The 15,169-nt window shown below is 46.1% G+C and overlaps 1 protein-coding gene across 4 annotated transcripts in view; it reads right to left on the bottom strand.

Annotated features, from left to right (window-relative positions):
* The window catches only part of DIS3L2 (DIS3 like 3'-5' exoribonuclease 2), a 365,113-nt gene that overhangs the window by 30,628 nt on the left and 319,316 nt on the right, over positions 1-15,169 (bottom strand). For all 4 annotated transcript variants that reach the window (XM_055379766.2, XM_055379768.2, XM_055379769.2 and 1 more), the window contains exon 14: positions 6,429-6,508. In XM_055379766.2, coding sequence (XP_055235741.1) covers positions 6,429-6,508 — 80 coding nt within the window. The remainder of the gene's footprint in view (positions 1-6,428; positions 6,509-15,169) is intronic.

Raw genomic sequence — 15,169 nt, 5'->3', positions numbered from 1 at the left:
TTAAATATATTATTGAGTATAGAAGAATAATGGGAAAATTCTCAGATGCTTGAAGTGAAAAAAAAATTAAGTCAGAGCTGTAATTTTTACCGTGGCAACTGGGGGCCGGGAGTATCAGACGTTGATACAGTTACAGGAGCTAAGATTTTAATGCATGCAGGAGGCAGAAGACCTGGCCATGGAACTGAAGACCTGGCCATGGAACTGGAACTGAGATCCCCACATAAAGCCAGGATCCTGGGAGCTGTTGGTCTTTGAACAAAGAATCAGGAAGACCTTTCTCACAGAGCAGAGGAATGTCCATATGTGGCACAGACCAGAGGCATCTCCTATGAGAAATGGAGATGTGAAGCCCACACGGCACGTGGGTGAGGAGTCTGAATGTGGCCTACCCAGGAGGTGAGACTCCTAAGCCAAGGAGTTAACATCCAAACTAGCAGGACCTATGAACCTCCCTGGGTCTTGGCAGAACATATGCAAAAGTGATGAGATAACACATCCACAACCCACAGTATGTGGAACTCCCACTAAACACAATCCCTACTTAAGATGATCTTTTTTTTTTTTTTTTTTTTTTTTCTGAGATGGGGTCTTGTTCTGTCACCCAGCCTGGAGTGCAATGGCATGATCTCAGCTCACTGCATCCTCTGCCTCCTGGGCTCAAGTGACTCTCCTGCCTCAGCCTCCCAGGTAGCTGGTCTTACAGGTGTGTGCCATCACGCCCAACTAATTTGTGTATTTTTAGTAGATACAGGGTTTCACCATGTTGGCCAGGCTGGTCTCGAACTCCTGACTTCAGGTGATCCTTCTGCCTCGGCCTCCCAAAGTGCTGGGATTACAGGCGTGAGCCACTGCACACAGCCTAAGATGATCTTATGATAAAAAAACAAGTTGCAAGAGAAAATGAACCACATAAGAGTGAGTCAATAGACACAAGAAATAAGAGAATTGGTACTCTTGGAACTAGAACTAAAACTCTTCAAATAACTGGAAAGAGGCTATAAAATAAATACAACCAAAATAATTAGGGAGATAAAAGAAAGAATACAAATCATAATAGAAGACTAGGACACCAAAAAAATTAATTAATAATAATAGGCTGATTTTCAAAAGCACCAAACAGAACTTCTGAAAATTAAATATAAAAACCAAACATGAGGACAGGCGTGGTGGCTCACGCCTGTAACCCCAGCACTTTGGGAGGCTGAGTTGGGCAGATCACCTGAGGTTAGGAGTTTGAGACCAGCCTGGCCAACATGGCGAAATCCCATCTCTACTAAAAATACAAAAAAATTAGCCCTGCGCGGTGGTGCGCGCCTGTAATCCCAGCTACTCAGGAGGCTGAGGCAAGAGAATCACTTGAACCCAGGTGGTGCAGGTTGCAGTGAGCTGAGTTTGCGCCACTGCACTCCAGCCTGGGTGACAGAGCGAGACTCCATCTCAAAAAATAAATAAAATAAAATAAAATAAAAACCAAATATTCATATTGGGAAGGGTTATTAAACAGCCGATAGTAAACTGCTACAAGGAGAATAAAGTGATAGACACTTTTGAGGAAGTTTCCTATAATGCAGCATTAACAGATACAGAAATAGAAAAAAGAGAGGAAAGATGAAATAAGATGGTTTCTAACAAGTTCCAGAAGGAGAGATTAGAGAGAACCAAAGAGAATCAAAGATAATAGATAAAAATTTCTAAATGAGAACTATATTGAGTCCTAAACAATATAAATAAAAATGAATCCACTCAGACATAATGTAGTAAAACTGCAGAACACCAAAGACAAAAATAAGGTCTAAAAAGCAACCAGAAGGAAAAGACACACACACTCACTCAGGCTGCAGAGAGGACAGCCAGGAGGCCAACCAGCTAACGGCAGGAAGAATAGCTTGCAAAGCAGCTCCACAGTCCTGGCAGTGAGGAGGGTAGCAGTGGGGATGGAGAGAAAGGAGCCTTCTGACAAAGCTCCTTGTCTGTAAAGGTCACCACCATCCACACAGTAACTCCAAAGTCGGAAGCATTCACTTTCCTCATCGTTGCTGCCATAGCACTCGATTCCTACCACTGCCAAAGCGCGTATCATCCCACAGGGTGCTGGAGTGCGCTTTGCTCCTTATACAAACCCTGAGGGCATGCACTGGGTCTAACGTATCTTTGCCTCCCCCATGTAACACACTGTACAGAGCAGGGGCTTCATAAATGTGTAACTGAATTCTCACAAATCACTTATTCACTCTTGAAGGTCTTGTTCCTTGCCCTATATCCAGAGATCTCCAAACTTCAATTTGACAAAAATGACTCTCGATCACTCCTTGATTAACTGGATTTAGTGTTAAAGACAGGTAAAGTTTTCTGCAACAGAGAAAAAAAAAAACCAGTCACCACCCGTGGACCCACGGTGGCATCTGCCAGGGGGTGTGAGGCCTCACACCTCTTAGATGCAGATTGGAGCAGCTTTTGGGAGGCTGACAGAATAATTCAAGGTGGAGAGCTTTACTAGTTGAACCCAAGGCACCATAGGACAGCTTCTCTCTTTCTTCTAATGACCTCAGAGCTTTAAGAATGTTTACCCGACAGCTGTGCCTCTAGCCTTAGAGAAGGCAGGGTCCAAGTCCCATCAGAAATGGACAAGTCCTAGGGACTGTCCTCCCTGGACCCCAGAGGTAGAGATTAGCCCCTTTATGTGAAAGGAGAACAGGATGACATAGAGCCAAGGATCAAAACTATCAGGCACCACCCATGGACCCGAGGGCCACATTCTTCTTCTCTGTTGCAGAAAACTTTACCTGCTTTTGATACTGAATCCCGTTAATCGAGGGCTGATAAAAGAATCCAGAAAATATAAAAACGGAGTGCCCATTTTCCGGGCCATTCCATTTGAAAGGAAAGACTATTTGGGTTTACAGCCTCAGCACTTATTCAGAACAACTTTTTCTGCTGATGGATTGAATTTGGCAAACAGAGATGAATGCTAAAGTGATTACAAATTGTACTGCAGGGAATATCCAAAAAGGAAAGGCAGTAGTTTCAATAATCAGTTGTACCAAACTAATATTCAAGCTAGCTTTTTCATCTGTAGAATTTCCTCTCTCTGCTGGTGTTGTCTTCATGTTACTTGGCCTGAGACAACATGGGCCCCTTAAGGGTCTGGGCTGAGTATCTTCATTTCCTAAATAACACTATTATGCCAATATTTGGATTCAGGCATTGTAGGGAAAATGACCCTAAATGGAAACAGAGGAACACAAACAGGGAAGGGTCTGGGGGAGACAATAAATCATAGTCAGGATTTTGGGGTCCTCCGTGCTTCATAACTCATGAGTGAGGAGTCTGCCTTTGACAGAGCGTCGTACACAACCGAAGGCTGTGAATGGCAGGCACACCAGCCTCTTCCCTCATGAGTATACTGTTGGCAGAAGACTTTCTGGGAAGATGGAAGTCATGAGCCAGTTTTTCTCTTTGGGAAGAAGAGGCAACAAGCACTTCCTATGGGCATTCTATATGTGAGACTGGTGATGACACACTTCAACATGATATCCCGGCCAGAGAGCCCCATGCAACCCTGCCAGAGAGGTATTATTAATCCTACTATTAATAATTAATTAACAATTAATAATTAATCCTACTATTAATCCTACTTCATCCTACAGATGAAGAAACTAGAGGCTCAGGCCGGGGCGTGGTGGCTCACGACTATAATCCCAGCACTTTGGGGGGCCAAGGCAGGTGGATCACCTAGATCAGGAATTCAAGACCAGCCTCGCCAACATGGTGAAACCCCATCTCTACTAAAAATACAAAATTTAGCTAGGTGTGGTGGCAGGCACCTGTAATCCCAGCTATTCGGGAGGCTGAGGCAGGAGAATCACTTGAACCCAGGAGGTGGAGGGTGCAGTGAGCTGAGATCATGCAATTGCACTCCAGGCTGGGTGACAAAAGCAAGACTATCTCAAAAAATAGAAAAAAAAAAAAAAAGAAGAAGAAGAAGAAGAAAATAAATGAAACTAGAGGCTCAGAGAGGTTAGGAAAGTTGTCTAAGGATTGAGAATGAACCCTAAGACTGACTCTAATACAAGCAAGAGAGAACCAGAGAAAGCAGTCACCAAAGCATTTGATCACCATACTTTTTTCTTTTCCTTTTTTTTTAAAATTATTATACTTTAAGTTCTAGGGTACATGTGCACAACATGCGGGTTTGTTACATATGTATACATGTGCCATGTTGGTGTGCTGCACCCATTAACTCATCATTTACTTTAGGTATATCTCCTAATGCTATCCCTCCCCACTCCCCCCACTCCACTACAGGCCCCGGTGTATGATGTTCCCCTTCCTGTGTCCAAGTGTTCTCATTGTTCAGTTCCCACTTATGAGTGAGAACATGCTGATCACCATACTTTTCTAGATCATGGCTCCTATCTGATTTCCTACACAAGTATTTTCTTTTAGAGGTCTTTGGGGGCCAAAACTTATTCATATTTATAAACCCTAAGTTATCTTCTTACATTGCTTGGTCTGATAATATGCTAGGAGCTATGGATCAACCAAGACACAGAGCTAGGCTGGGCATGATGACTCACACCTGTAATCTCAGCACTTTGGAAGGCTGAGGCAAGAGGATGGCTTGAGCTCAGGAGTTCAAGACCAGCCTAGGGAACATCATGAGACACTGTTTCTATTAAAAAAAAAAAAAAAAGAAAAGAAAAAAAGAGCTAGGCTATTTTCTCTTCTCTCAGTCAAAGACAACGTAAGTTGTTGCCACCAGATATGTGAACAGCTAAGACATAAACTTAAAGGACAGAGAGCTGGTGTCCTTCTCCCATTGAATAAATACTCTTCAACCTTTTCCCAAAGAGCAGAGAGTCCAGCAAGAATTGTTAAAGGATGTCTGGTCAATCCTTCCTATGATTAATTAGGGGTACACACCAGTTACTATGGCATTCTCCTAAAGATAAATTACAAACAGTCATCACGTCTTGAAGGTAATCCCAGTGGAGATGTGGTAACAAGGGCACCCAGTAGCCTCTCTTCTACCCTAAACAGCGCCAGAGGTCTTGAGGAATGCACAGGTTTCTCTTCTGGGAGGTCATAGACAGTAGACAGTTCTACTGGCATGTGCCTATTTGTTTCCTTCCACTGAATGAAATTAAACAGCCTGGATATTTAGACAATGAGACCAGAGTACATTCTCCTTAAGTCCAGGATGGGACTGCTCTTGTCATTGACTGGGGTTTCTAAGTAAAAATACGGGTCACTTGTTTTCCTTCTATTCTCTCCCCAGAGTAAACATGATAATGTTGACTCTGCTTCTCACAGCCGTGGCGAGTCACCCTGAGTGAATTACTTTAGTTCCCTAGACCTTAGCTTCTGCAAATATGACAATAATAAAATAACACACCGGGGTTGTTATGAAGATTAAATGAGATAACAAATGTAAAGTCCCCAGTACTGTGCCTAACACATAGGAGGTGCTCAATGGTAGCCGCCGTCATTACCATCATTGTCATCATCGGGGCACAGTTTCTGTGCCTCATTCACCACCACTTCCACTGTCTCACAAACGAAAATACACAGTCAAGGAGGCAGTCTGTGGCTGGGTGTGGTGGCTCATACCTGTAATCCCAGCACTTTGGGAGGCCGAGGTGGGAGAATCGCTTGAGCTCAGGAGTTCAAGACCAACCTGGGCAACATAGGGAGACCCTGTCTGTACTAAAAATTTAGAAAATTAGCTGGGCATGGTGGTGTGCACCTGTAGTACCAGGTACTCAGGAAACAGGTGGGAGGATCACTTGAGCCCAGGAGTTTCGGGCTGCAGTGAGCCACAATTCTATCACTGCACTCTAGCCCAGGTGACAGAGCAAGACCCTGTCTCAAAAAAAAAAAAAAAAAAAAAAAGGAGCAGTCTATGATGTGGAAAGGAGGTGCTATGAAAGTATGCAAGGTGCCACCTTTCCAACAAGGGCACCAATTTAAATCTCTGTAAGTACCCGGAAATCTCCCAACCATTAATATAAAATTTACAAGGTAGATAATCACAACAAAACCCATAAACCTAAGTATAGGCAGATAGTGACTGAGAACTACAACAAAGCCAAAGTCACACAGTGAACCAAACAAGCAGGCACATGACTGGAGACCAAGAGTGGGGAGGGTCTGGGGGACATCTGCAGCCTTGAAAGAAGGTCTGCTTCAGCATCTACTTCTAACACACCACAACTGCTCCTCTGCAAGTGCTCCAAGTTCTATACTTAGGGGCAAAGAGATCTTACAAGAGGACTATTTCTGTGCCAGCTATTTTCTAGTATAGTAGTAAAAGGTGTATTCCCTTCCTGACAACCACTTAGCAATGGAAGCTCAGTGTCAGAAAGCCCACAGGCACCACTGCTGCACACATGTGAAGTGACACTCTTTCCCACTGAGTGGCTTACTTGTTGCTCTCGCGGTACTCATAGATATGACATCCTTGAGGCAATCCGGTCTCGTGGTCCAGAGTGAAAGCAAGCTTTAGCTGAAGAGAGAGAGAAGAGAAAAAGAAGTTTTAGGCAGCATGCTCTATTCATTCCAATAGCTGAAATGAAAAAAATAAAATCAAATGAAGTCACACTCCCTCAAGTCAATGTGTTGTGGAGAACCTGGGCCTGCCCACTCTGGGAAGAGCCCACACCTTACAAGGACCCCATCATCAATGACGACTGTCAGCAAGACTCTACTTGTTCATTCAGCATGCAACCAATACGTTTATTAAGCACCTATCTTGTGCTAGACATGAGCTAGCTGAGAGGGAAAGAACAGTGACAGCAGACTCTTTTCATGGGTCTTACCATCTAGCAGAGAAGACTGACAGCAATCAAATGATCACACCAATGAATGTGCATATATGTGTAGAACTTCAAATTAAAATAGGCTCTCTGAAGCAAGAAAAAATCCCCATGTTTCCATGAAAGTGAAGAGCCTGACCTGGATAGAATGGGTAGAAGGGAAGGCTCCTCTGAATCAGGAGGAGGAGGGATGGGGAGTGGAGAGGGTTCTCCTGAGGAGAGAGCACAGTGAGTGCAGAAGCCCTGGGGCAGGAGCTGCAGGATGGCTGGTGAAGTTGGGCCCTGATAGATGCAGGGACATGGTGGGTGACTCTGGGGAAGACCTTGTTGGCCACACCGGAATTTTTGGCCTTTACCTTAACAGCGAAGAAAAGAAAAAGAAGGAGTAGATGAGGTAATCAGAATTCTATTTTGGCAAGGCCCCTCTGGCTACAGTGCAGACTGCAGACCACAGACCACAGAGCAGAAGCAACATCCTGCAGGAGGCAGCCACTACAGTTAGGGTAGTGGCCAGGGGGGCTGGGATAGAGTGAGAGAAATGGACAATTTGAGGTACATTTTAGAAGTCGAATCAACAGGATATGCTGGTGGATTTGATGTTGGCAGTGGTAAGGAAAGAAAGGAAGAAATCAAGGACAGTTCAAGCTTTTGAATCTGAATCACCAGTCAGGTGGCTGATCCACTGCTGAGAGAAAGACTGAATTTGGGGACTGATAGGGAGTCAAAGGTTCGACTTTGGACATGTTAACTTTGAGACACTCATTAGCTTTCTTCAGTTATGGAAGATCAGGAACAGGAACTCTGGGAAAGTCTTGGTTTCTTTCTGGATTCCAGAGGGCAGTGCTCAGGTGAGTGCTGAACTTCCAACAGAGCTCAAGGAGGTGCAGCATGCCCTGCTAGAGCCAGTTGGGTTATGACAGCTTTAACGTTCCAAATGCAAGCCAACTACTATGTTTATAAATTCACTGGGTTTTTAAAGCACTAGGGAGATTTTAACTAAAATTAACTGCACGTTAGGAGGATACATTATTATAATTTTTTTTTTTTTAACTACAAGGCTGCGAACACAGCTAATGATCTGCATCATTAGATACTGGACGACTTTTCTCTTCCTTAGTGGGAAAGGAACTCACAGGAATGGTTTGTCCTCTAACTGACCCAGATGAAAACACAAAAGCAGAAACAAGCCCTTCTCGACCATCATGAAGCCAGAACTTCAAGTCAAAGGCATGTTTGCCCTACAGAGCACCACTTGAATCTTCCCAACCCTCTCCTTTGTGAAGTAAAACATAATTTTAAAAGAATCTATTAGTTACAACCCTTTTCTCTTTACCTCTCTCTTTGCAGCTGAGGTCAGGTCTATATTCATTCTGTCCATTTTGAGTCTGCATTGCTTAGAAATTTTCATATCATTTGACTCAGTGATTTAAGTTATGAATTTATAGCTTAGAAAAATTATCAGAATTGTAGGAAGAAAAGTTTTATTTGCAAAACTGTTCCCCCCAGTGTTATTTATTGGAAAGACTAAAAAGTCCAGCAGTGGCAAAAGGTTAAACAAACTATGCTATAGTCACACATGGAATAGCAGGTAGTTGCTACATGGCTTAGGGAGAATTTTTACTAACCCAGGAAAAATAGGTTGGACAGATGAGATAAAGCAGGATGCACACTTGATTATACAGTGTACCATGAAGACTATGTAAAAAAGGACAAAGACTTCCTACAAGAAAGACTGAGGCCAGATGCGGTGGCTCATGCCTATAATCCTAGCACTTTGGGAGGCCGAGGCGGGTGGATTGCCTGAGCTCAGGAGACCAGCCTGGGCAACATGGTAAAACCCCATCTCTAGTAAAATACAAAAAATTAGCTGGGTGTGGTGGCATGCACCTGTAGTCCCAGCTACTCAGGAGGCTGAGACACGAGAATCGTTTGAACCTGGGGGGTGGAGGTTGCAGTGAGCCCAGATTTTGCCACTGCATTCCAGCCTGGGCGACATAGCGAGAGTCTGTCTCAAAAAAAAAAAAAAAAGACTTGGAAGGAACATACCTAAACAGCAACAGTGCCTATCACTAGCTGAGAGGTTCCAGGTGATTACTTTCTTTGCATTTTCCAAATTCTTCATAAGCATACATTGCTTTGACAGAAGACTAATAGGTTTTCCTCCTTATTTTATGACTGGTGATTCTTACAGAATTCTAAGCCCTCCTGGGTTTCCTGTGTCTTTTGGTCCCAGTTTTCTGGACAGCTGGTCTTAGCTGAGTGTCTTATGCCTGTCCTACTAGCCACTAGACCCAAGAAGTATAGTATTCAGCTTCTCAACCAGTATATCTAAGCATCCTTCTTGCTCCCTTATCATGAAAGGTGTCACTGGGTCAGAGAGGACTTAGCCACTGGGCTGGCACAGGCATGCAAGGGAGATGAGCTGCCAAGGCAGGCTGCACGTAGGAGTGTGTGAACTTCACTTCACCAGAAGAGAGAAGCCATAGCAGGTTTCAGGGCAGAAAGACCAGCTCTGATGGTCAGGTAGAGAAGGGCTGAAGTGAGAGAGGGCATGGAGAAAGGCCTTAGAGGGGGCTGCTGCAGTAGCCCAATGAGATGATGAGGATTTGGCTTACGGAGGTGCAGTGGCGTTGGAGACAGCTAAGAGACAAGACTTGGAAGTACGTACACATCTAACTATGTGCCAGTAACATCTGGCACCTGCCTCCCAGACCCCACACAATGCTGTGGTGACCAGCACTTAGTCCTTAGTCATGAAGGAACTATGGGAAATCTAATTGCAGGGGGAGTCTCAAAGTCAGGAAACTATGTTCACACCAACTCAACAATAAGGCAAGTCAGCAGAGGTGGTGATAGGGTAGGGGAGAGAGAGGACTGGAACAGAAGAGCAGTCATGTTTACTAAATGGAGGACTCACATTTATTGAATGCCTACTGTATTAGTCTGTTCTCACACTGCTAATAAATACATACCTGAGACTGGGTAATTTATAAAGGAAAGAGGTTTAATGGACTCACAGTTCCACATGGCTGGGGAGGCCTCACAATCATGGTGGAAGGCAAGGAAAAGCAAAGGCAAGTCTTACGTGGCGAGAGGCAAGAGGGCTTGTGCAGGGAAACTCCCATTTACAAAACCATCAGATCCTGTGAGACTTATTCACTACCACGAGAACAGCACAGGAAAAGCCCACCCCCATGATTCAATTACTTCCCACTGGGTCCCTCCCACAACATGGGGGATTACTAAAATTCAAGGTGAGATTTGAGTGGGGACACAGAGCCAAACCATATCACCTACCAAGTAAAGGCTTTCCTTTATCCTGACAAAAACCACTTAAATTAGGTATTGCTATTTCCTTTAAACAGATGAGGAACTTGAGGCTGAGAAAGATTAAGTAGTTTGAGCAAACCAAAATTAGAACTGGAATTTTAACCAAAATCCATGCTCCTTTCACCTCACCAGCATTACAGGACTTGGTGATGGTCTGGAGATAAAGTCAGTGAGAGAGGGAAGAGTCAACAAGTGTTCAGGATTCTCTGGCTCAGGCTGCAGGGCAGATGCTATTGCTACTCACCCTGACAAGGAAGAAAAACAGGTTTGGGAGAAGAGTTTGAGTTCAATCTGAGATTGCGGATTCTAACATACCTGGGAGGCATCTAGTGGAGATGGCCAGTGGGCTGCTGAACATACAGTTCTGAAGTTTATAAGCAAGATTGTAACCTGAAGGGATAAGAGAGCCCTGGATAGAATCCTGAGAAACACCTGTATTTAAGAGCTGGACAACAGAAACGGGGGAGTGGCTATGGAGTTCTGAGTTCTGACATTATAGAAGCCAAAGAGAGAACATGCCTCAAGGAGGGCATAGTCAGCAGCGTTAAATCCTTCTAAGAGGTCAAGTAACAGAGAACATTCCCAAACAAGGAATCCTTTGGATCTATCAGAAAAGACTCTTGCAGGGAGTGCTGGGGGCAGAGATCGGGGCGACAGGTTGAAAAACGAATAGAAAGCCAGGAAATGGCAATCATGAGTGAATACAACTCTTTTAGCAAATTAGACAGTGCTAGGGAAGAGGCAAGATTCATGAAATGGAATGGGAAAGGATGAGAGGATGTGAGAGTGTACTGAAGGTGTTTGAAGGGAGTGTATTTAAAGATGACAGAGACTTGTTTCAATGCTGACAGGAAGAAGGCACTATGGATGGTGGAGTAGAAGACATTAAGAGAGACAGAGAGAACTGCAGATTCGAGGTCTCTGAGATGACAAGGGATTGGATCCAACACAAAAGTGGAACCCCTTTCTCGGCTGCAAGAGGAAGGAAGATGGGCAGGGATAACAGTAAGATCTGTGGATTGGGCAGGGGGGATTTAGAATGTCCTAGTATGATTTTTTAGGTTCTTTCCTGAAAATTAGGACACAAATTATCTGCAAAGAATGGGGAGTGTGATGGGGGAAGGAGTTTGAGGAAAGTGATGAAGGTTTGAAATTGCTCCTTTGGAGAATAGGAAAAACAGTTGACCTGGGCAGAGCATAAGGATTGCCAGGGAGTATTCGGATCCCCCTGAGGCCACAGGATCTGAAGTTACTGTAGCAAGCATCTGTCTCACTGTTAATTTTTTTCTAGCAACTTAGACATTAGTGTGAAGAATGTTAGGTTGGTCCAAGCTGAATATCTGCCAGGAAGGTTTGAGGGAAGAATAATGGGGTAAGGGAGTGGAGATACAATACGGCAGCATATGGACCAGGAGACCTACGGGGGAACAGGAAGGAAATAAATGGGAAAGAGGCTGATGGGAAGAAAACAGAAGGAAGCGGCTGGGTGACAGATGTCTGGAATGGAGCTAATATTTATTAAGCACGTCCTCTGTCCTAAGCATCTCTCACGCTGATCTTATTTAATCCTCGCAAGAGCCCTGCAAAGCCGGTTCCTACCTCTATGTTACAGGAGAGTTTATTAAGTATTTGGCCCAAATTACCAAGTAAGTGGCACAGCTGAAGTGTGGTCCATGTTGCTAATCACTGGGTGTAGTGTCTGAGAGGTCAAGGAGAGGAGTGTGGGAGTCACTGGATAAGGGAGTTGAAGGGGCTGAGGCCATGGTCAGAGAGCAGGCTGTGTGTCTGACCTTGGAGATGGCTGGTCAAAAACAAGATCCAAAAAGAAGTCAAGGAATGGAGAGCCAAGGGTCTGGGTAGGGATAAGGGTGGGGGATCCTTCATGAGGACTGAAATTCACCCAGGATGATGCTATGCTGTTTCCACAAAGTATATCCCTACTGGTATGTAGGTGCTTACCATGTACAAGGTTCAATAGATGAATGAATGGGTCCATCTGGTTCCTGTAGCAAACACGGATGCATAGCTAGCAGGCATTTCCTCCTTGCTAAGGATGGCCCACTTTCACTCAGCTATTCATTTCCCTGTCCTGCTCCCCAGTCTAGGGGGTCCGGGGGGAAGCAGACCCAACCTCTAGCTCCAGGGCTGGACGTGACAGCTCTGAGGTAAGAAACCTAAGCCAGTCAGGGCATGGCATTTCCTGGCCCTAGAAACTGGTTCAGGAATGGATGTGTGACCCAACCAAGGCCAACGAGGTATGAGGGGATGCTTGTTAAGTGCTTCTGGTCACGCGGGCCAGAACTGCTGCAACCAGCTTGCCACCAGCCTGAGAAGGGAGCCAAGTCATGGAGGACACAGACTCCAAAGACTGACAAAGTGGGCAGCCAGCGCCTTGGTGGAGGCAGGCCCGGTCCCTGCCACCTCCGGGCCCTCTACTGCCCTTGTGTAATTTGTGCTCATGCTTCTCCTAAGGACACCGACACACAATGTGTCCTCCTACTCCCTTGGCTATGTTCTCCTAATCCGCTCTCTAGAACATAGCTGCTATTTTCCTGAAGCATAAACCTGGTAACACTTCCCTCTTTAGTACCTTTGATGGCTTCCTGCTGTTGGAGATATGAAAGTGAATTCAACACAGCCCAGGCTCTCTGGAGGTTGGTTGTTCACATGAACAAATATGGACAGTAACAGAGCAATGGAAAGAGGTGGGCCTGTGCTCGGGAGGGTGTGCCAGCCAGGGAGGCCCTCAGGACAGACAGAAGGAGTCTTACAGGACAGGGAAGGGTCGCTCTCCAACTCCTGCAGAGCTCCATGCACTCCCCGACGCGGTCCACTTCCCTGAGGGGTTCAGAGCAGGCCAGGCTCTCTCGGGCCTCTGTGCCCTTCCTCATGCTCCACCTGCTTCCAGGGGAGCCCTTCCTGCCTGTCCCTCCTCTGTCAAAGTGGCCCTGATCTTTTGTTTTCCCCTTCGCTGGAATGCCAGAGGTATTTCCCCCAGAGAATCCGAGGGTGGCTTCACCAGGTCTCCTGGGCAATCAGTGTCCTTATCACTGTCACAGCAGGTGTCCAATGTCATCCCTTCAAAATAATTTCTCTTTCTTCAGTAAACAAATTCTGCCTCACGTCTGCCTCCTGCTCAGTAATTGCCACCAGATGACCAGCTGTGGCTCAGACACTCTCAGTGTTCAGGTGTTGCCATCTTGTCAGCACCCTCAAGAGGCACAAGCTCCTTCCCTCAACAATGCTCACTAGATACTTCCTACCTATCAGGCACGGCAAGGAACCAGGCAGCAGCAGCGCTCTGGCCCTAATCACCACCTGCAGGGACCACCCACAGAGCAGCTCAGCTTGGGAAGTCAGCCTGCAAGAATGGCAGCCACTCAGACTTCACAAGGTCTTTCTCTCTCCAGAGGCAGCTGCCATGTCAAGCAGGAGAACTCACCACTACCCAATCTTTTCCCCAGGAACAGGCTTCCCTGGGTGGACAGTTTCCAACTGCACAACGGTCCTGGTATTGAGTGAAGAGGGAAGGAAGTGAAGGACCCAAGAGGCAACAACAAGGTTGCTCTGTCAGCTTCCACCAGCAGAGGGCAGAAGCCTTCAAATGTGTTCAGTTAGAGGCAAGGCTTTCATCCCAACAAGGAAAGGGCAGTCTCCCAAGGGCAGAAAATGGAAGAGCCTTCTCCTTTCAGGGGCTCAGGCTGAGGTCACACAGGAGGGCAGGCTCCAGGCGGCCAGAGCATGAGACTACCACTGGGTCCCCTTTGGACCTAGGCCTCCTGCTCTAGGGTGGGGCCCCCAGGAAACTGGCCTTAGAGAATCGCGTGGGTGAGCTCTAGGAGCCTGGATGAGTTGAAGGGACTACGACCCTTGGGAGAGGAGAATCTTCCCCAGACTCTGTGGGAACATGGGATGCAGGCCCTGTTGGGGTTGTCGGGCCTTTGAGAGGCCCTCCTTCCGCCCGTCTGAGCTTTCTGGATGGGATGACAATGGAGACAGCAAGGCAACCCTCCCAGCAGGTGGCAACAGGTGGGTAACAAGAATGAGTGACTGAGGACTATGTACAGCTTCCTCAGGCTGCTCACATTATTGCTGCTTGGGGATGGCACTTCAGGGAGAACTTAGGGGCAGAAAGAATGTCCTAGGTAAGCAGAAGGAGGGGTGTCCACTGAGTCTTTTAATGTAACTATTTAAAGATATGTGACCTTATTTTGGATCCCAGCCTGGTGAAGACAGTGGGCCAGGCTACATTCATAAGAATAACCAGAAGAGTGACGAGACAAGACAAGAAAGTGTGGCTAGGCAAGCATGCCAGGGGTCCCTCTGGGCTACTGAACAGGTAGATCTTTGGCTGGCCCAGGCACACAGGCAGCTTTGTCAAACAGCCATACTTGGAGAACGTCATGCAAGGGCCACTAGGCACTAAACTCCATCAGTTAGGGAAGACGCCACATCAGAGGTTTCGAGGCTTTGGAAAAGTCCTGGCCTGACCTTGGAAGGGCAAAAAAATGAGTTTAAAAGTTTAGGAATTCCCTGTTTTGTTCGCAATACCTCCAAGATGACCTCTCATGGACAACCAAGTCTCTCTCTGCCCGTCTCCTGGAAGGTACTTACAGCCCCAGCAGGACAGAGCCATTCAGCTTTCTCTGCAGACTACTCCATGAATGAGCAGGGGAACCTAGGATGCTAGCTCAGAGCTCCCCTCACAGGGGTGTAATGAGGGAGGTCACTGGTAAGAGCACAGTGTGAGTTATTTGGCCAGGATTGCTCCAGTTCAAACCAACATGGGTTCTCCAGGAGGCCTGTGAATTTGCTTCAATCTGCTAGTTATTAGGACCAAGGTTCAAACACAGGTCAAGGCCGGCCTGGGAAGCCTCCAGCCTCTCCACGGTTGACTCTTCCCCTCATAGTCCACTGGGTCTTACAGGGTGTCCAACTCTTCCTTAAGCTGAAAGTGGTAAATCCTAGCACAGTTCAAACATTTCAGCTATGCCATTTATGGCAGACTTTAAAAGATCAGA

The sequence above is a fragment of the Gorilla gorilla genome, chromosome 11 (genome assembly GCF_029281585.2).
Source record: "Gorilla gorilla gorilla isolate KB3781 chromosome 11, NHGRI_mGorGor1-v2.1_pri, whole genome shotgun sequence".
Lineage (NCBI taxonomy): Eukaryota > Metazoa > Chordata > Mammalia > Primates > Hominidae > Gorilla > Gorilla gorilla.
Note: the sequence above shows the minus strand (reverse complement) of the source record. Positions and strands in the feature narration are given on the sequence as shown.